Source organism: Physeter macrocephalus, unplaced genomic scaffold, assembly GCF_002837175.3.
Source record: "Physeter macrocephalus isolate SW-GA unplaced genomic scaffold, ASM283717v5 random_238, whole genome shotgun sequence".
Taxonomy (NCBI): domain Eukaryota; kingdom Metazoa; phylum Chordata; class Mammalia; order Artiodactyla; family Physeteridae; genus Physeter; species Physeter macrocephalus.
The window spans coordinates 1-20,988 of NW_021145522.1; the positions used below are offsets into that span (position 1 = coordinate 1).

Below are 20,988 nucleotides of genomic sequence, written 5' to 3' on the forward strand. Positions count from 1 at the left end.
TCTAGGACGGGAGGCCAGGGGCCAGGAGGACAGGGTCACGGGGCTCTAAACAAACCCTGGTGTCAGGGCAGGACTGTCTGCCTCCAGAGGCTAGAGAGCTACAGTCAGGGTACCTTGATGTCCTCTGTACCCTGGAGTTGGGCTTTGGCTGTGCCCCCTCTTCCTGGGCCTGTAGAGATGAAGGTGGTACCTACCCCACGGTTACTGTGTTGATTCCTTGAACTACCAAAGGGCTCCGCACAGTGCCTGGCCCTGAGGAAATGCTCCATAATGGGAGTGGGTGGTAAAATGCCTGCAGAGGAAGTATGCGTCTCCACCCATTTTTCCTTCTTTTTGGTGGGGGAGTGGGTTTGTCCTGGTGGCAGTGACCTACAATGGCAGAAGCTGCACAGATTTACACAAAGCCTTGAAGCCACGCTCTCTCCTACCACACAGGACACAGACGCCTGTTCTGGAAGGCCAAGTTCTGCCCCACAGGTACTGGGGTGGCCCCTCCTCGAGCCACTCCTTACGGGGCCACAGTTAAGGGCAGGGACTGGGAGCTGACTGCTGCCTTCGGAGTGTAATTACAGCTCCCGGAGCATCAGTTTCCTCATGTGTAAACCAAGGGCGGTGTGAGCATCTATCTCACAGACGGTCCTGATTTTTTTTTTTTTTTTTTTTTACAGTGCTTGTCTTTTTAAAAAAATTTTATTTATTTATTTTTGGCTGCATTTATTTATTTATTTCGTTGCTGTCCGCGGGCTTTCTCTAGTTGGCGGCCAACGGGGGCCACTCGTTGCGGTGCACGGGCTTCTCATTGTGGTGGCTTCTTTGTTGCAGAGCACGGGCTCTAGGCACACAGGCTTCAGTAGTTGTGGCTCGCGGGCTCTAGAGCACAGGCTCCGTAGTTGTGCCAGGGAAGCCCGGTCCTGAGGATTTAAAGAGCCCCTGTGTGTACAGTGCTCAGCCCAGTGCCTGACACGTAACAAACACTCGATAAATACGACTAGCTAACAAGTGTACTTGATGACCGTAGTGGTCAAACAAGTAATCATTGAATGTTTGCTCCAAGTCAGGCCCTGAACTGAGGGCTGGGGACAACGGGGAGAGACGGATGACAGACACTGAACACACAAGTTATAGTCAGGAGGGGCGATGTCAGAGGAGGCAGGATGGCAGAGAGGTTAGTTAACACACAGGCAGGGTAGGATGAGGGCTGGAGAGCCAAGTGGCCTGTGATTGAATACTGGCTCTGTCCCTTTCCAGCCACGTCACCCTGGGTAGGAGACTGTCTCCCTGAACCCGCGTCCCCTTGTGGAAATAAGAGATTCTATTTCACTGGCTGGTGGTGAGCCGGGTATAAAGCACCTGCCGTAGCTCGAGGAGGAAGCCTTTCACTAGCTACATCACATGCAGCAGGAGGAAAAGCTTCCTGGAGAAGGGGGAGCGAAGCCGAGGCCTGAGGGACGAGCAGGGGTGAGCCAGGCAAAGGCTGGGGGGAGAACACGTCAGTCCTTGGGAAGGACAAAGGCTCTGAGGCAAGAGGAGACATCCTGGCACCCTGGAGACCACCTGGCTGTAGCACGTTAACCACAGCAGTTAACTAGGTGCCTCGGCGCCACACCACTGAACCTGCATGGCACCCAGGTGAAGCAGGCGCCGTGACCACACCTCCGTACCACACAGGTGGCCCCGAGGCTCAGAGGGGTTAGGTGACTTGGCCATGACCCAGGGAGATATGAGCAGTGATGTCAGCATATGAAGCCAGGCAGCCTGCCCACTACAGGGAAGCTGGAGAGAAGAGAGGGGTCCAGCCAGGGAAGGCTGTGTGGATGGTGCCAGTTAACCGAGTCCTCTGAAGCTAGGACAGCTGAGGCCAGCCAAGCCTGCTCGCTCTCTGGAGTCTGAGGCGCTCTGCCTCAAAGAGTGCAAAGCTGACCTTGGCTTTACTTAAAGCTCAGGAATGTCAGTGACCTAATGAGCAGCCTCCCCTTCCAGGGGGATCTGGCTGGGGAGGCCAGGGAAGTGTGGAGATGGATCAGGCTTTCTCTGGCCTCAGGGACCCGGGGGCTTTAGCAGCACTAAGCTCCCCCAGCCACTGAAGATGGGAAGCATCCTTTCCCTGCATCAGTCAAGGCCACAACAGATTCACTGTTCCTGAGGGAAAACAGCAGCCCCCATTTCTTGAGCCCTTACCGAGCACGTGGATATATGTGTAAGTGCTTCCTAAGAACTGTTTCCTTTAACCCTCACCGTATCTCTCTGAGGGAGGTACTGCTATTGTCCCTGTTTTACACATTGGGACCGGTCATGGGGTCAGGAAAGCTTCTCTGAGGAAGTGAACTCTCAGCCTGACACCTGAAGGACCATATCCCTACAAAGGCCTCCGGGTGGGAGGAGCTCATCCAAGGAAAGGGGAAAATGGCCAGTGGGGCTGAAGGGCAGTGAAGGGAGGGCATGATGGGGGCTGAGGCTGGCTCTTCCCACCCCCTCTTCCCACCAGCCCCAGGCAGAGGCTGATGATACACACCATGTCTGGACTAAGCAGGATGTTGCAAGACCTGAACCGAAGGCCTAGCCCTTCTCCTCCTGGCAGCCTGGTACTGTGGAAGGAGACTAGGCTTTGGAGTCTGGAGCTCCAAGTTCAGACCTCACCTCGCTGAGCTTCAGTCTCCTCCCCTATAATAGAAGAAAACTACCAGTACATACCTTGCAGTATGGCAGTATTAAATACAATAATGGTGTCAGTTGGCACTATAAATGATAAAGTGCTTCATTAAGACACTAGCCAAGGACTTGCCTGGTGGCGCAGTGGTTGAGAATCCGCCTGCCAATGCAGGGAACACGGGTTCGAGCCCTGGTCCGGGAAGATCCCACATGCTGTGGAGCAACTAAGCCCGTGCACCACAACTACTGAGCCTGCGCTCTAGAGCCTGCGTGTCACAACTACTGAGCCCACGAGCCACAACTACTGAAGCCCGCGCGCCTAAAGCCCTGCTCCGCAACAAGAGAAGCCACCGCAATGAGAAGCCCGTGCACTGCAATAAAGAGCAGCCCCCGCTCAACGCAATTAGAAAAAGCCCAACGCAGCCATAAATAAATAAATAAATTTATTTTAAAACATCAAATGAGAACTTCAATTCCTCTGTCACGCTAAGCCACATTTCAGGTGCTCAGTAGCCACGTGTGGCTAGTGGCTACTGTACTGGACAACATAGATATAGAACACTCCTATCATTACAAAAAGTTCTATTGACCAGATCAGGCTCAAAATCTTTGACTAAATGCTACTACTCCTTCCCTCCCCTCAAAAAAAAAATTTTTCCTTTTTAAATCTTAAGAAAAAAACAAGTGAAATACTTAAAAGTGGAGAAGAAAAAACAGGGACTCTAAATACATATACGCAAAACGTAGGGACTCTGAAAGACCTCCTGCTCCCCCCAATCCAACCCGCCAAAAAAAAAAAAAAAAAAAAGGTGGAGAAGTACGCGGGAAGGGCAGCAAGGAGACTGAGCCAGGAAGGAAGCAGATTTAATCAGTCATGAATGACCCTTCCCTACTCCAGTCCCAGTCCAGCCCACCCGCACCGCGCAGGCCCAACCAATGGGCTCTAGGGAGCTCAGCTGTGGGGAATCTGCTCCAAAAAAAAAAAAAAAAAAAAAAAAAAACACCTGACCGAGAACAGCCCAAAGGCAGGGACTCGCCCACCTCCATCTTGCTCCAGCAGCCCTTCGGAAGTTACCTGCTTCAACTCCCTTCCTAGGTGTCCCCATACCTCACTCCCAGCCCATCTTCTTGCCCCCGTTTCTCTCCCTAGCTAGAGCTTCTTCCCACAGATTCCGTCTTCCCTTCCCAATGGTTTGGGCATGAGATGGTCAGGCCCAACCCCACAAGATTTTGATAAGATTTCCCGCCAAGGCCCTCACCAATCCAGACCCTCCCAAGGTCACCTCCTTTCTTCTCCCCCATCTCCGAGGCCAGCTTCTGTCCCTTCCCTCCACCCTCACTTTCAACAGTGGCCAACATTCCCATTGCACTCGTCATACACCAGGTCCAGTTCTTAGCACTTTACACGTTTAATTTACACAACCCTATGACGTGGCCACTGTTGGCATTTTACAGAGCGGGAAATTAGGTCCAGAGAGGAGCAGTGCCTTGCCCAAAGCTACAGGGCTGGAAAGTGGCAGATGAGGGACACAGCACCACATGGTCTAGCTCCTGCGCCCATCTTCTTAACCACGACTCTCTTATATGCGAAATCTTAGTTCACAGCTTTTCTCAGCCCCTGGCCTCTCTCCTAAACAGCGGCTGCTAACTAGATTCCTGCTGTATGAACTGGCAATCAGCAGCATCAGGCTAACACTTTTGACAAGGAACAGGGCATTTCTCAAGTGTTTCTAAGAAATGTGGGCTAAGTGCTCTGTCTGGACCTCTCTCCCCCCGCCCCCGCTCCCACTCCCTCATTAATTCAACAAATATTTATTGATCATCTTCTCTGTACAGTCACCAAAACCAACAAGGCATTCCATCAGGGGGCACAGGATCAAACGACTTTTTCACGCAATTCATTTGAAAATCAGAGTTGGAGAAAAGGGCACCATAAAAGCCCCTGATGGGATACCTGATCTCTCTTTTCTCCTCCTTGAAGGGAGGTAGTCTTTACCGAGAACAAAGTCTCTCCCTTACAAAGGCAATTTTCTCCAACCCCTGAGAGAAAAGGTCACACCTCCCCCCCCCCCCACCTGTGTCCTCCAAGCGGCCTCCCCTGGGGAAGGGCGGCAACTAATAAGAAACTATCTGGCTCTCTCCAAGTTGTCTCTCTCCGTCAGGGTTACAAAGGAGCTGCCTGGCTTTTCTCCTCCTAAGGAACTGGAAGTTCTTCTCCTGGGTGTCCTCTCCAAGTGGTTCTCCCAGCCCTTGTCCCTTCTGTGACAGCCCTTCCTCCACTCCCTACAGGGACCCCCTCCCCCACTCTGAAGACAGCGTAAACATCCCTATACCTCCTTGGAGAAAACTTCCCGGTGTCCCAGGTACTCACTGATCTAGCCAGCCCACGAGCCCCTGGCCGCCGCAGGAGCAGGAGGCCAACCCGGCGCAAGCCTCGGCTTGACCCCCAAACCCTCGCCGCGGCAGCCGCCACCGCCATCTTGGCTAACAATCCCTCGCCGATCCGCCCCTCTCCTCGGCGAGCTTGGGGCTGCCCCTTCATAAGCCTGACGCAAATGCCAGCATCACCCTGACAAGAAACCACCTGCTACTAGTCCTGCGGCCTCTAGGAACATATGTTGGTGGATAAAAAAATCTAGCTTCCCCAAAATTACTCTGACCGCCTCATCGCCGTTGTTCCTGTAACAGGCAAAGAAGAGGGCAACCTGACCAGAGCCTCAGGGTTTCAGGGCCCGGGGACCTCGGGCAGGACATGTCAAGGCCTTCCCTCTCTTCTCTTCTGTCCAATGGCTTTCCTGGACTTTCGAGGCAGGAGTGGGAGGGATCAAATTGTTAGTAAACGCGGAGCCACGTGCGGGCGCCGATCCTGGAGAAACCTCCCCCCCCGCCCCCCGCGGATCGGCGCGTGCGCACTAGCTACGCAGTCTGTACGGAAGTGCGCGCTTCTGAGCGGAAGCGACAATCCCGGTTGCACGTGGGCTCCGGGGTGATGGAGGGGGCGACGCAGACTGAAACTAAGATCCGCGCTGAGTCTGGAATAGAGTCCGGCCCTCGGGGTCCCGGTTGTAGCCTCCGGCACTTTGCCTGCGAACAGAATTTGTTGTCCCGGCCCGATGGCTCGGCCTCTTTCCTGCAAGGTAGGAACTCACCGAGGTCGTATTCGTTTTAGGGCGCGGTTACAGTGTACTGTGCTAGCTGGTAAATATTCCTCCTGGACTGGTGCAATTCTTGCCGGGGTGGATACTACTGCATACGTCAGTAGACATATACCTCTCCCTCCAGACTAGCCGGGAGAAGCTATTTCCACTTCGGTAAGTACTCAGAATGAGAGAGGGGCAGACCTCTTCTTAAGAACGAATACTCCAGAATAGGAGAAATCTCCTTACCCAGGTGTCTCCCTTGACTAGGTTCCTCCCCCGCCTCCCACACACGCACCCTGCGTCCATACATCCCAGGGTGAGGCAAACCCCTTTGTTCGCATAAATACCCGTTAGACTGGCAAATCATCACTAGCGGTTTAATTACTCCCTGGACCCGTGGCAGATCTTCTACCGAAGTAGATACTTATCAGATTGAGGGTGATGTCCCCAGCCCCACGCCCACCCTTTGGGTAAATATCCCTTTGACTGGGATACACAACTCTTTCTATATCTCTAAGATTGGAGCAGGTCTTACCTATTAGGTAAATATCCCCCTACCCTAGCTAAATAATTCTCAGACTAGACTCACCTCCCTGACCCCGGGAAATATTCCTCTGGAGACAGGCCTAAGGATCACCCCCATAAATGCTTCAGGCCCTGCCTTAGGGCATTACCTCAGACCCAGGTACAGAACCTGCTTTCATTCATTCCTTCATTGAACACATGTTTTTTTGTGTTTTTTTTTTTTTGCGGTACGCGGGCCTCTCACTGTTGTGGCCTCTCCCGTTGCGGAGCACAGGCGCAGGCTCAGCGGCCATGGCTCACGGGCCCAGCCGCTCCGCGGCACGTGGGATCTTCCCGGACCGGGGCACGAACCCGTGTCCCCTGCATCGGCAGGCGGACTCTCAACCACTGCGCCACCAGGGAAGCCCGAACACATGTATTTTTGCTAACACTGAGAATACATGGATAAAAATTTTTATTTAATCCCTGCCCTAATGGAGTTTACATTCTCGTCAAAGAAACAGACAAAAGATAACTAAGTAGGGGCTTCCCTGGTGGCGCAGTGGTTGCGTGTCCGCCTGCCGATGCAGGGGAACCGGGTTCGCGCCCCAGTCCGGGAGGATCCCACATGCCGCGGAGCGGCTGGGCCCGTGAGCCATGGCCGCTGAGCCTGCGCGTCCGGAGCCTGTGCTCCGCAACGGGAAAAAGATAACTAAGTAAAATATATAGTAAAATGCTGTGGAGAAAAATATAGTAGGGAAGAGGACTAGGGTGTGCCAGAGAGGGTTGCAGTCTTAATTAGGATGGTAAGGAAAGGCCTCACTGAGATGGTACCTTTTGAATAAAAACCTAAAGATACGGGAGCAAACCCTAAAGAGATCAAGAGGAAAGCTTACCAAGCATTGGGAACCACAGGGGTAAAGGCCCTGAGGCCAAAACTTGCCTGGTGAGGAATAGTCAGGGGACAAGTGTGGCTGCAGCAGAGACAGGAGGCAGGAGGGAGGTAAGGAGGCCTGCCTGTCATGTAAGACCTAGTGATTGAGAATGGAGCCATGTGACATGATCTGAATATATATTAACAGAATCTGGCTGCACTGTTGAGGTTAGAGGGGGAAAGGGGGAGGCGAGGGTGGCTCAGACCAGAGTGGAAGCAGTGCAGGTGGTGAGATTCTGAAGGTAAAACTGACAGATTTTGCAGACGGTTTGGTTTGGGGATATGAAAAAAAGAGTCAGGGATAACGCGAAAATTTTTTTCCCATATCAGCTGTGCTGGGAGAAGATGAGTTCAGTTTGGAACGTTAAATTTACAATGCCTAGTAGACATCCCCGTGGCAATGTGGACTGGGCAGTAGGACATAGAAGTCTGGAATTTGGAATCCTTCGGCTATAAATGGTATTTCAAGCTACCGATTGGTAAATGGTTATTTCAAGCTACCGATTGGATGAGATCACCAAGAAAATTAGTATAGATGGAGAAGAGAAGCGGTTCCAGGACTAAGCCCTGGGTCTTCTAGCTTGTGCAGAGCTAGGAAAAGACACTGAGAAGGAGCAGCTAGTAAGGTAGGAGGAAAACCAAGAGAGGGCGGTGACCTGGAGCCCAGAGAAGAACGTGTTTGAGCTGTAAGGGCTAACCAACTGCATTAGTCCTACTGAGAGGCTGCATCACGTGAGGATGGACTAGACCTGTGGGTTGACAACTTGGACGTATGTCATTGGGGGCGTAGTCAAGAGCTGTTTTGGTGGAGGGATGGGGTCAAGGAGGAAAAGAAAGAGTCAGTGAATGGAGACAGCTCTTCAGGAGCTTTGCTGTAAGAGGATCAGATAAATGGGGCAGGAGTTAGATGGATGTGGGGTCCAGAGGGGAGGGACTCTTGTGCTCATGTGAACCACAGACAGCTCATCACAGGAAGGAAAGCCCCAGTGTGGATCTAGTTCTACTTGGATAATTTCCCCCTTCGGGTACATTCTCCTGGAGCCAAGAGAATCCCCTCCATTGTGTGGCAGCTCCTCCTCCCCAACCCCAAGGAAAAAAAGGCCTCTACCCGGGACCTCCCCAAGGCTTAGCTCTCTTGCTAAATGCAGATGCCTGGAGTTTCTTAGAGCTTAAGAAATAGTGAGCCCCTTTTGTGTTCTAAAACCCCAAAGCCCAGGACCCTGGAGCAGGGTCCTTTGCAGACCTTCAGAAGTGTGTCCCACATGCTTCTGGCCTCAGAATCTCTGATGAGGTTAAAAATGCAAAGCCTCAGAACCTACCCACTCCAACCAAGGCTGGCCCTCTACATTTTTGAATTAATTGCTCTGGTGATTCTGATTGCAGGCCAGTGTTTTGAAGCTTTGCTGGAGCTCCGTTTCTTCCCACTGCAGGTTGCAGGCCCAGCTACACAGTAGAATGGCCTGTGGAGCTCTGAGGCTGCTGGTGCCTGAGCCCCAACCCCCAGCAATGGAATTAGGCTCTCTGGGGGAGGGACCTGGGCATCAGTATCTTTTAAAGCTACGCAGTGAGTCCATTGTGCAGCCAGGGTTGAGAACTACTGCGTCATTAATCGTTATTTTTAACTGGAATAGAGTAGAAGATAGCAGAGTATATCAAAGCAATAACGGTAAGAGTTGTTTTGTGAGGCTTTTGTTCCATTTACATGCACACAGATTTGGGTGAGTTTTAGGTCCTGCTCTAAAATGTATTTCATATTGGGAGTTAGGGTCAGAAAAGTTTGCAAGCTGCTGCTGAGGTCCAGTCTCCTCATTCTGCAGATGGTGAAACTAAGGCCCAGAGAAGTGAGAAAAATCAGCTGAGGTTACAGAGCCAGGAGGAAATAAGCAGGTGTCAGGACCCACCCCCAGATATTTATCTCCTTCTCAGGTGTCCTGACTGCTGCAGAGTTTGGGGATGTGAGCCTGAGGGAAGAGAGCTGGGCTAAGGGAAGCTTTGGATGGAGAAGTTGGGACCAGCAGCAGTAAGAGGAAGACAGTTTCGCTCTCAGGAAGAACTTCCCATTAAAGGTTATAATAATAGCTAAAGTCTTTGGGGCACTCAGCACTCACAGGCACAGTCATAAGGGGTTTTCTTTTTATCTCATGTAATCCTCACAGCTGTGGGGGAGGTACTGTAGTTATCCCCATTTTACAGATGAGGAAGTAGAGGCAGAGGAATGAAGCAAGTGCTCAAAGAATCACTACCAACAAATGGTGGGCCACAGTGAGGGTGATGTGGGCGACCCTGGCCACCTGGCTCAGGGCCCACAACGTTAAGTGCCAGGAGTTGGGCCCCAGAGGCAGGGAAGATTTGGGTGAGGCCTCCCATGCTGTCTCCCCAGGGGATACCTCCGTCCTGGCAGGCGTGTACGGGCCAGCAGAGGTGAAAGTCAGCAAAGAGATCTTCAACAAGGCCACACTGGAGGTGACCCTGAGGCCGAAGATCGGTCTGCCTGGTAATTGAGCCTCTCGCCCGGTGTCTCCCTCACTGCCTTTCCTGGTCTCCACTCCCCCCGTCCCTCTCATCACCCCTCAGCTATTTCTTTCCTTTTTATTTATTTATTTATTTATTTTGGCTGTGCCGGGTCTCAGTTGCATCATACATCCTACGGGCTCTTAGTTGCGGCATGCATGCGGGATCTAGTTCCCCGACCAGGGATCGAACCTGGGCCCCCTGCATTGGGTGCGTGGAATCTTACCCACTGGACCACCAGGGAAGTCCTCTGCCCTCAGCTGTTCCTGTCTTTTTCTCCACCTCTCTGCTTCTGGGTCCCTGTTTCTGTCACTTTTCTCTCTTTCTCCCTGTCTCTCTCCATCTTCACTTTCCCCTCCTCTTTCCTGGCTGCATCTCTCCTCCTTTCCATTAACCCGTTTTTCCACTCTTACTCTGTCCCCCTCACTCCCCAGGGCTGGGCCCACTGGGATGGGGGTGGACAGCAGCACTGGACATGGGAGCTCAGAGGCTTTCCTCCCCAGGAGGCTCCCTTGGTGGGTGCTGGAAGTGGCAGGGGTCGTGTGGGTGGCAGTCAGGCCCTGCCTCCTTCCCACTGGGACTCCTCTGTCATCCATTCAGGGTCTTCCAGCAACCCGGACTGGGACTACAGGCCCTTTTCCAGAGGGCTTGGGTGGGGCATATGGAGGAAGGTGAGCCAGATGGAAGGGAAGAGCCTGACAACCCCACCCCACCCCTGATTTCCCCAGGCGTAGCGGAGAAGAGCCGGGAGCGGCTGATCAGAAACACGTGTGAAGCGGTGGTGCTGGGAGCTCTGCACCCCCGCACCTCTATAACCGTGGTGCTACAGGTCGTCAGTGATGCTGGCTCTGTATCCTTTCCCCCAGGCCACCTCCTCCAGGAAGTCCTCCAGAATCCAAAGCCTGTGCCAGTGACCTCAACTCTGACCCTGAGCTTGGATTTGAGGCTCAACACTGGGGGAGCCCTGAGCAGGTAGAACCTTAGGTTCAGCAGGTCAGCCTTCAAAGATCGCTGTGGTTTGGGTAGAGGTAGAGAAAGGTCGAGGCCAAGGACCAGAAACGGGCATTTCTAGACGGCTTTGCAGGTGCATGGCCCTGCGTTGGGCAGACACTTCACAGATGAGGGAAAAGAAGGACTATTGCGAACCCATTTCACAGATGGGAGGCAGTGGAGGGTCAGTGGCAGAGGTGGGACTGACTGATTGTGAAGCTGGGCCCTGGGGAGGAAAGACTTGAGGAAACTGAGGTGGGGCCAGCTGTCTGAGTGGGGCCTGTGCTCACCTTGCACTATGCCAGGGCCACACCTCTCCCCTGGACTGTGGGCTCCCTGAGGACACCGACCCCGCCCTCTGTCACCCTGCCCATCTATCGCCTGGTAGCACTGCATGCTCTAGATACCCCAGCTCCAGGCCTGGCTCTGCCACTGCCTACTTGTGTGATCTTGGAAGGCTTCTGCCCTCCGTTTCCCTGAAGGTGCATATCTGTTGAATATCATTATGATCCCTGCTTGAGGCTCAGAGGGAATACGTAACTTGCTCAAGGTCACACAGCTTAGAGGTGGCTAATTCAGGTCTGGAACCCAAGGATACTTGATCCCAGAACTACTCTGCCTTTCTGTGATCAATTAGTGACGTCTGCTACAGGCACTGGCAGGGTGAATGGAGGCATGGATATGTTCTGCTGACCAGCCCTCCAGTAGAAACTCTTAACCTGGGAATTCCCCGGCTGTCCAGTGGTTAGGACTCTGCTCTCTCACTGCTGAGAGCCTGGGTTCAATCCCTGGTTGGGGAACTAAGATCCCACAAGCCAATGGCCAAAAATAAGTAAATAAATAAAAATAAATAAAGAATTCATATCTGCTACAGGCACTGGCAGGGTGAATGGAGGCATGGATATGTTCTGCTGACCAGCCCTCCAGTAGAAACTCTTAACCTGGGAATTCCCCGGCTGTCCAGTGGTTAGGACTCTGCTCTCTCACTGCTGAGAGCCTGGGTTCAATCCCTGGTTGGGGAACTAAGATCCCACAAGCTTCACAGTGTGGCCAAAAAAAAGGAAGAAAAAAAAGAAACTCTTAACCACTGCCTGTGGCACTCAGCTCCTGGCCTGTTGCCTGAATGCCGCCTGCATGGCACTGGTGGACGCAGGTGTGCCCATGCGGGCCCTCTTCTGTGGGGTCACCTGTGCTCTGGACTCTGATGGGAACCTCCTGCTGGACCCCACAGCCAAGCAAGAAAAGGTAGGTATGAAGGGCAGGGTGGTAAAAGGCCTTGGGCAGACACTCTTCCTCTCCTCCTCTAGGCCTCACTTCTCCAAAACAGTTGGCTTGTACCACCTCAGTCTCAGCTGGCAAGCTCTGCCCTGTTCATCTGCGCAAGTGCTAGAAACCCAACTCTAACCTGCTGAAGCAAAAAGGGAATTGATTTTAAGAGGTTCAAAAACAAAAGCAAAGGAGGAAAGAGTTTTTTCTTCATTGGTTCAAGGTCACAGTGTGCTAGGGTTCTGGTTATTCCCAGTTATCTGCTCAGGACTATAACGGTCACATCCAGTCGGGAAAGCAGAAACCCCTTGGGGGATTTCAGACAGAATTTAATGCAGGGAACTAGTTATAACCATATTGGAAGAGCTGAAGGAGCAAAAGGGAAGAAGAGAGGACACCCAGAGATTAGAAGCCAGAAGCCAGCTCCTGCTCTGTACTGGTGGAGACACTGGCGCAGTCAGATCTAGATGCACAGAGATGGTCTGGCTTTGCCCTGGCTGCTGAAGTCCAGAACCCACCCCATCTCCATGCCTCCTGTGGCAGGTGATATACCCCAAACTCCTGCTGCAATGAGGACCAGGATGCTCTCTCCTCCCTCCCAGTCTCCCACCAGATTCCTGGTAGAACCTAACTGGCAGGGGAATCTGGGAAATATAGTTTGCTGGCTTCCAGCCCCAGGGGTACAGAGCACTGCAGGGAGATGGGAGGCACCGGGGAATGCCCGGCACTGTGGCTGCTGCCCCTGTGGTGCAGGATACTGTGCTCTGAAGCCCCTGTCGGAACCATGTGGTAGAATTTGGTATGGGTAGCGATTACTCAAGGAAGCAGGGAAGGGGTGGTATGTAGACGAAAAAGAAAAAACAATACACTTGATACGTGAGTGAAAAGCAAGCCCCCTCTTTGGGACCAGCTGAGATTGTGTCTGAGGAGAGAGTCCCAGGTCCCCCACCTTGTACCCTTCATCCCTAGGAGGCCCGGGCAGTCCTGACCTTTGCACTTGACAGCGTGGAACGGAAGCTGCTGATGTCCACCACCAAGGGGCTCTACTCTGATGCTGAGGTACCAGTGTGCAATTGGGGGTGAATGCCAGATCCTTCCCACCCACCTGACATGAGGTCCTGTCCCAATCCTAGGAAGATTAAGGAAGGCCCCGTCCTTGCATCCCTTCTGTAAATGGGAGTTTTCAAACTTTGCAGTTTTCAAACTTTGCATAGAAACCTTTGTGGGAATTTTAAAGGGAAGACCAATTTATGAGAAGAGGGGCACAGGTTGAAATCAAGAGATGGGGGCACCTGGAGGCCTCCCAGCTTCCAGCTCAGAGCTGTGCACCCCGGAACTCGGGGTGTCTGAAAAACAGAGTTTGGCACCTGTTGGGCCAAATGGTCTCCAAGAAGATTTCCCACCTGGCCCTCCTTTGAATCCAGGTATACAAGGCAGTAAAGATTTGGGGGTCTCAGGTTCCATGGCTTTTAAGACTATTTGGAGTCACAGGGCCTGTGGCTCTAAAATTCCAATCTGGCCCTGGAGCTCAACAAGGTTGGGGTCATGTCCAGGGGTCAGGATGCCTGATGCTTTTGGTCTGAGGGCCTGGAGCTGCTGGAACCTGACCCCTGAGGCCTTCCCCTTGAAGGAGCCCATGAAGTGGGGAAGAAGGAAATGCACAGGGAGTAATCCCTACTGGACCTGCCTCCCCTTGGGGGGCGGGGCTCCCGGTGAACAGGGAGGTGGGGCCCATCAGGCGGTGTGGGTGCAGGCCTGGGCCCGCAGCACTGAGCCCCTCTCCCTTCCCAGCTCCAGCAGTGCCTGGCTGCAGCCCAGGCTGCCTCCCAGCACGTCTTCCGCTTCTACCGGGAATCTCTGCAGAGGCGTTACTCCAAGAGCTGAGGCACGCTGGGGCAAGCTGCCCCTCCCACCGCCTCCAGCATCAGATAAACTGGTAGCCCAGCCCTGCTGAGAAAGTGGCTATAGCCAGCACCTGGGCCCGGGGGGGCACAGACCCCACCCCACCCCAGGAACACACTAGCAGGATGGTGCATTTATTGACTGAATCTACTCATTCTAATAGCCGGGTGAAGTGGGACTGCTGTTAGAGTGTGCAGGCCCTGCTGGGTGCTGAGGCCTCAGCAGTGAATGAGGCCCATGTCCCAGGTTCGAGGAGCAGTGACGTGATGGACAAATAAAATTGGTGTTTTTTGGATGGTGGATGCTATTTAAAAACAAACAGGGAAGACGGGTTTAGGTGAGTTGGGGGGAGGGCAGATTTAATACATCAGTCGGGGACACCTCCGTGGAGAGGGGAACATCTAAGGGAAGCCCAGGAGGAGGCCAGGAACTAACTCAGGGACTCATGGACATGTCGGGGGAGGGCCCCCTGGCAGAGATGGGCAGAGGTTCAAGGACCATCAAGGTGGCAAGTGTGGCTGGAGCAGAGGACTAAGGGGAGAGTAAGGAGATGGTCGGGGAGGCTGTGGGCTTTGTGGGCCTCGGAGGGGAATCTGGCTCTGAATGCTGCTTTTACCCACCTGACAACCCTGTGAGGTGTGGCTGTCGTTACAGTCTCTGTTTTAAGGTAAGGAAACAAGGGACTTCCCTGGTGGCGCAGTGGTTACGAATCCACCTGCCAATGCAGGGGACACGGGTTCGAGCCCTGGTCCAGGAAGATCCCACATGCCAAGGAGCACTTAAGCCCGTGCACCACAACTGCTGAACCTGTGCTCTAGAGCCCTCGAGCCACAACTACTGAGCCCACGTGCCACAGCTGCTGAGCCCACGTGCCACAGCTGCTGAGCCCACGCGCCACAGCTGCTGAGCCCACACGCCACAGCTGCTGAGCCCACGCACCTAGAGCCCGTGCTCCACAAGAGTATCCCCCGCTCGCCGCAACTAGAGAGAGCCTGCGTGCAGTAACGAAGACACAACACAGCCAAAAAAATAAAATTCAAGAAAGAAGAGAACAAGCTCAGAAGCCAGTTAACCGCCAGAGGTCACCAGCTAGTTAAGTGGTGGAGCACGGGTCCCACTCAAGAGTCCAGACCCAGGGACTTCCCTGGCTGTCCAGCAGTTAAGACTCCACGCGTCCACTGCAGGGGGCACGGCTTCGATCCATAGTTGGGGATCCCGCGTGCCACTTGGTGCGACCAACAAAAAATGTCCAGACCCAGAGCCCTCACTATGCAGACAAACACTGGAGGTGCCAGCACTTTCTGGACCTTGGGTCCCTGTCTGTGAAAGGAAGTGGCCAAGGCCTGTTGGTTCTCCTTCAGGGGTGATAGCACCCCCTAAGGGGCTTTTGGAAATGGGTGTATTTTCAGTTCTGATTTGACTGATTCCCACCCTCACATTCAGGGGGCAGGAGCCAAGATCACGGTAGCATCCAGCAAGGAATGACGTTCCCACAGGTGGGCCACGTGGCTGCCAGATCCTGTCTGCCACTGACGTTTAGGGTTTTATGACACGTCTGGGGGCCCTCTGCTGCACACGTCACGTGCTTAAACTGGCCCCACGGTGCCCACAATTGCCCCTTTGAGCAGGTGTCGTTTTCATCCCCAGTAACAGGAAGGAAATGCACAAATATCTTTAGCTTGAAATTACACTCCGTGAAGATGTGCAGGAGAGCACAAACGGAATAGTGCTTTCTTCTAGCAAGATTAAATGGCATTAAGTGGAATGAAAAAACTAAACCACTCTCACTTTATTACTTGGTAATATCAGGCTCCATTTACTGTACCTCTGATAAGCTCAGAACAGGGCTGTTTTGCTTGCCAGAGTGCCAGCACTTTGAGGCCTGAAGGCCCCGTCCCTCCCAATCTCAGGCTATGTGATGGGGCTGCCTCCTAGCCCTGGTGGGCCACTGAGAGGGTGCCTGGGCAAGAGGACCTTTGGGGTACCAGAGCTGCCTGCTCCATCCTCCTCCCCCACGAGGCGGAGCCTGTGCAGTGAAGCCAAGAGATGGGGAGACCAGACTATTTTATCTGAGGCCCTCAATCCAGTTCTCCCTCAGCTTCCCCTTCGTTGTGTAAGGCAGTCTGAGTTGGATTTCTGCCACTTGCCGTCGAAGGAGCTCTGGGGGAGGCTGCTGTTTACACTGTATGACACATTTAGTCTTCAGAACTGCTCCAGGTGTGGGAGAAATTAGTCCCATTTTGCAGATGAGGAAAAGTGAGGCTCAGAAGGAACGTGGGCAGAGGTTACACAGTGAACTTGGAGGAGGAAGGCCTTGGAACCTGGCTTTCTCTAATTCTCTACCTATCACCCACTTTGTGAAAAGAATATTCTGCAATTTGGAAGCCCTCCGAGCTTCCTCGGATTCCCTCTTCTCTGGCTCTGAGGTGTCCGGGAGCACCCCGGGGGGCAGCCTGACACTCTGGCCCGTCCCTTCCGCCTTCCCACACACACAGACACAGGTTTGGCGGCAGGAGTGTCTGGTGTTTAATCGCTGTTTGCGGCCTCCAGGAAGGGGGGTGGGGGGGAGGGGGAGAACCGACTCATTCCCCGTTTCTGGACGCTGCCGCCGCCGCCGCCGCCGCCTCATCCACCTGGATTCTCCACTCCGACCGCGGACGCGCTGGGCGGCCGGCCCCTGGGCTCACAGTGGGGACCGCAGGGGCAACTAGGGCGGGTCCCGGGAGGCGAGGTAGGCGGCCAGGGTCACCAGAGCGGCCGCGTACGTGCACACGCCCAGCCCGACGGCCAGGACCCCCAGCAGGAAGGCGCGGCGGGAGGCGGCCCCTGCCCCCTGGACGTCCCCCTCGGCCCAAGCCTTGTTGGTCTGTGGAGGCGTTGGGCAGCGGTGACTCAGGTATCCCCTCATCCCACCCTGCTTCCCGCAGCCCTCCCCCTCCCCCACCTAACACACCCATGTATTCATTCATATGTTCCAAAAACATAGGGAGCAGCTACTGTGGGTCAGGCACCGTTGGGCACTGGGGATACTGGGTGATTAATAAAAATATACATATATTACTATATGCCACAGTTCTAACTCGCTGAGCCTCACAATGACCCTGAGGCAGGAATTATTGATTCCCATTTTGCAGATGAGGAAAACGAGGCACCGGGAGTTTAACCGGCTTGTCCACAACCTTACCAGAGGGTGGCAGGCCTAGGATTGGAGCTCAGGTTCTTAACCATCACTCTGGGCTGCCCTCTGTGAAAAATGCCTCATTTTACCCCTGAATGTTTCTATGCAAATCCTTTTCTCCATCACTTTTTTTTTCCCCCCAAGCATGCCTCCTCTTTTTTTCTTTTCTTTCGAATGCATTTTTCTCTTCTATATCCAACCCCCTCCCAGCTGCACCCACAGACTGACCTTCTGGGCCAGGCAGAAGGCCGCAATGCCCACGGGCCAGAAACAGCACAGCATGGAGAAGACAGCCAAGCCGAGGTGGTCGTGGGGTAGGTGTGGGGACAGAAGGCCGCCCCCATCCCAACCCGAGTCACTGTCACTGGATGACACATCCTATGGGCAGGAGACAGCCTTAAGTGGTCATCTCCACCCATCTTCCTTGCCCCACTGCTCCACTCCCCATGCCCCCAAAGACACCAAGAGAGAAAAATGTTCCAAGAGGTAGGCTCTTGACTTGCCCACATCCTGGATCCCTCTGACGGGAAGCTCTGGACCCTGTCTCCAGAGAAAAGCCTCACCCACACTCAAAAGCTTTGAGTTCAGTTTCAAGGAGTTCACAGGTCCACTCATGGATACTACAGCTGCTTATAAGCTCTGAGTTAAAAACTGCTGAAGTGGAGACAGAAACCAATGGGGACTGGAACCTGCAAAAAGATGGCGATTAGGGGAGCCAGCTCTGGTGGCCTAAATTACTAGGACAAACCTGCCTGCTGAAGCTACAGGTTCTTGGTTAAAAATATATATTTTTTTAATCTTGCATCAAATATCTCACAAGACCTTAAGGAGTTACTGTAAAGCCAAAACTGAAGTGAAAATCAAAGTTAATTTAACAGAGAGGTCAAATAGAGAAGGCCCCTTCTGCCCTGCAGGCATTTACCAATCCCATTTACCAATCCCTGAATGAAAAATTAACCTTTCATTCAGACCTTGAACTAGATTAAAAATTATCTTTAACTGGTAGTACCCCCACACAGCTGACAAAAGCAAACCAAATCCTCTCCTGAGGAAGGTACTTTCGTTCTAGGCCTCATAACAATTTTTCAAATACAATGACCAGTATGCAGTCAAAGATAACCGGGCACACAGGAACCGTGGAGGAGAACTAGCAGAAATAATAAGGCCCTCAAAGTCTTCAAATAATGGGATTATTTGACACAAACCATGTCAAAGCGAAGCTTACTGCCGCAGTGTGGCAGACTGTGTTTCCAAAAATGGCCACACCCATCTCTCCCCTCCCTCCCACATGCTCTTCTTACTGTGTGACTGATAATCTTCTCATCAGGGGTGAGGTCTACGTCCACTTTCCTTGAGTTTGGGCAGGCTATGATTCATTTGTAATTGATAGAATGTGGTGGAAGTAATGCACCACGACTTGCAAGCATAAGTCAGAAAAGGTAAGGCAGCTTCTGCTTTGCTGAAACACTCCTGCTGGAGGCTGGAGGCACATAAGGAGTCTGGCTGCCCTGAAGCCGCCATGCTGTAAGCCCAAACCAGCCCACATGGGGAGACCCCTGCAGAAGCCCTGAGACTACATTAAGAGAGAGTTAGTCAACCAGACCCGAGCTGCTTCACACCCTGACTGTTCCAGCTCTAGCCACTGGCTGACCGCAACCTCATGAAAGACCCTGAGGCAGAACCACCCAAGTCCTTCCCAAGTTCCCAACCCATGGAAACCATGAGCCATGATAATGATTGTTGTTGTTTTAAGCTACTAAGCTTTGGGGTGATTTCTTATATGGCAATAGCAACTGGAAAACCATGTTTAGCAAATAAAAGACAAGCTTGACAATATGCACAAGGAATAAGAAATTATAAAAAATGACATTAATTGGAAAAAAGAGAGAGAGAGAGAGACCAGGGCAAACAGAGGCACAGAGATGCATCGGCTTTGGAAAGAGATGGATCCATAGAGAACAGGGGGGTCAGAAATCAGAGGGAAGACAGAGCCAAAGGGAACAAAGATGAGAGAAGAATCTGGAGAGAAAAAGGTAAAGAAGCCAGGGGGGATGGAGAACAGGAAAAACGACACCTGGAAACCCAGGAAGGCCACACGCAGTTGCGAAGTGAGACTCCAGGCCAGCAGCTGGCAGCTGGAGTTGGCCAGCAGCCTGCCGGATGTTGGCCACAGCTGGATTCACCTCCAGCCCCCTCCCCCAGCTCCCACTAAGGAGCCTACCTTAGTGGTCCTGCTCCTACCTCAAGGTCGGGGAGCCCTGGCTCCCCCAGTACAGCACTCACAGAAGGAAGAGATGGTGGCAGGAACTGCCAACCCCTCAGTGATTCTGCAAAGGCTGTCTCTCGAAAGGGAGGCACTGGCTCAGGCTCGCCAGGCTTCTGGGCAGGGGGCTCACCGCCTACACCCACCAGCAGAGGCTGTTGGAGCTCTGGAAGACGGGTTGTCCATGGCTGGGGAGAGGCTCCCAGAGGGGCTTCCTGGGGGTAGGGGAAAGAAAAAGACAAGTTGTAAAAGTCTCACGTTTGGGGCTTCCCTAGTGATGCAGTGGTTGAGGGGCCGCCTGCCGATGCAGGGGACACGGGTTCGTGCCCCGGTCCGGGAAGATCCCACATGCCGCGGAGCGGCTGGGCCCGTGAGCCATGGCAGCTGAGCCTGCGCGTCCGGAGCCTGTGCTCCGCAACGGGAGAGGCCACAACAGTGAGAGGCCCGCGTACCGCAAAAAAAAAGAAAAAAAAAAGCCTCACTTTTATCCTTCCCCTGACTCCTGGCTTTGGAGAGACTCCAGGCAGAGACTAGGTAGCTGAACCATCCTCAGACCCATTTTACAGATAGGAAAACCGAGGCCCAGAGAGTAACAGAGGTTGGTCCAAGTTGTGAAGAGAACTCAGGATTCTGGACATTCAGTTCCAGGCTTCTCTCTCCTCAGGCAAAAACCACACACCTGTTGCACATTTATTCCAAACCATGCCTTACACACTTACTTGGCCCATGAACTACACACCCATCCTGGGTTGACACTCTCATCCCTCTCCCCCACACCCATCCCCAATGATGCTTAGTTCACACACCGCCTGTGCTCCCAAGCCTGCACACTCTCAATACCCAGTCCCCTGCCACACATACCCATCCAGGCAAGCCCAAGCCCCACCTCCACCTGCGCACACTCACGTCCCAAGGGACTGTTTGCATACTTGCCCCAAACAACACGAGCTCCCAACGGTCTTACACACTCACCCCAAATAACTCCTTGCACATTCATCCTAATCCCCCCAGCATCAGATTCTCCCCAGAAGCACATATATGCACAGGCTTCCCACACATACAGCCTGGACACTCTCCCCAGTCCCCATCACTTCCCTTGCACATCTGCCCAAACACCCAGGGCCACACACCCCTCTCTTTCTCCACCCACATCCATGGCCCACACCCACCCGCTCCGCTGACACCTCCTGTTTTACCAGAATCCACCTTTGCACACTTCCCCCATAACACCACCAAACCACCACACAACTCAACCACGGAGACTATTCTTCTCGCTCTCACAATCCCCCTGCGGGGGTCCCCAAGTCTCCCGCCCTCAGTCCAAACCTGGCTTGAGCCGATTTCCTGGTCAAGGTTTTGCCTCCCTGTCCCCAGCGCCAGGACCCGGGAGAAGAGCGGTGCCCCCCCAGCCGCGCCCCTCACTCACCGCCCACGGCCATAGGCCGGGACCTCCTGGACTCTCCGCACCGACACCCTCCCCGATCCTGCCGCTCAGGGTCGGGGAACTCAGTGAGCCCCGCGCTCCTAGGCGTCTGGGCCTGGGGGCGCGGGGTCTGAGAGCTCCACTGCGCGCCCCTCTCAGCGCCCCGGGCCCGCGGCGCGCGCGGGGGCGGGGGTGGGGGCGGGGCGGTGGGCTCCCGGGCTCCGCCCT

The 20,988-nt window shown here is 53.6% G+C and overlaps 2 protein-coding genes and 1 long non-coding RNA gene across 3 annotated transcripts in view; 1 reads left to right on the top strand and 2 right to left on the bottom strand.

The window, feature by feature from the left end:
* Positions 1-397: 397 nt before the first annotated feature.
* On the bottom strand, positions 398-5,146 carry LOC129391854 (uncharacterized). Its single transcript, XR_008616620.1, has 3 exons — positions 5,021-5,146; positions 2,513-2,661; positions 398-911 (listed from the first exon to the last, which is right to left on the bottom strand). It is a non-coding gene; the product is annotated as an uncharacterized lncRNA (long non-coding RNA).
* A 339-nt stretch (positions 5,147-5,485) lies between these two features.
* Positions 5,486-14,210, top strand: EXOSC5 (exosome component 5). The gene is made up of 6 exons (XM_007128119.3): positions 5,486-5,786; positions 9,608-9,721; positions 10,467-10,588; positions 11,833-11,973; positions 12,964-13,053; positions 13,786-14,210. Exons 1-6 carry the CDS (start codon positions 5,639-5,641, stop codon positions 13,876-13,878), a joined length of 708 nt encoding a protein of 235 aa, XP_007128181.1. The 5' UTR covers positions 5,486-5,638; the 3' UTR covers positions 13,879-14,210.
* A 2,393-nt stretch (positions 14,211-16,603) lies between these two features.
* The window catches only part of TMEM91 (transmembrane protein 91), a 4,859-nt gene continuing 474 nt past the window's right edge, over positions 16,604-20,988 (bottom strand). Inside the window, exons 2-5 of the mRNA XM_028484791.1 lie at positions 20,764-20,986; positions 19,316-19,552; positions 17,303-17,452; positions 16,604-16,762 (exon numbers count right to left, since the gene is read on the bottom strand). Coding sequence (XP_028340592.1) covers positions 16,604-16,762; positions 17,303-17,452; positions 19,316-19,552; positions 20,764-20,986 — 769 coding nt within the window. The remainder of the gene's footprint in view (positions 16,763-17,302; positions 17,453-19,315; positions 19,553-20,763; positions 20,987-20,988) is intronic.

Excerpts from the sequence above, each read along its gene's own strand:
- EXOSC5 (XM_007128119.3), top strand. The coding sequence starts at position 5,639 with ATGGAGGGGGCGACGCAGACTGAAACTAAGATCCGCGCTGAGTCTGGA. Across the intron at positions 9,722-10,466 it reads GCCGAAGATCGGTCTGCCTG|GCGTAGCGGAGAAGAGCCGG; the intron begins GTAATTGAGCCT and ends TGATTTCCCCAG. Across the intron at positions 10,589-11,832 it reads TCGTCAGTGATGCTGGCTCT|CTCCTGGCCTGTTGCCTGAA; the intron begins GTATCCTTTCCC and ends TGTGGCACTCAG.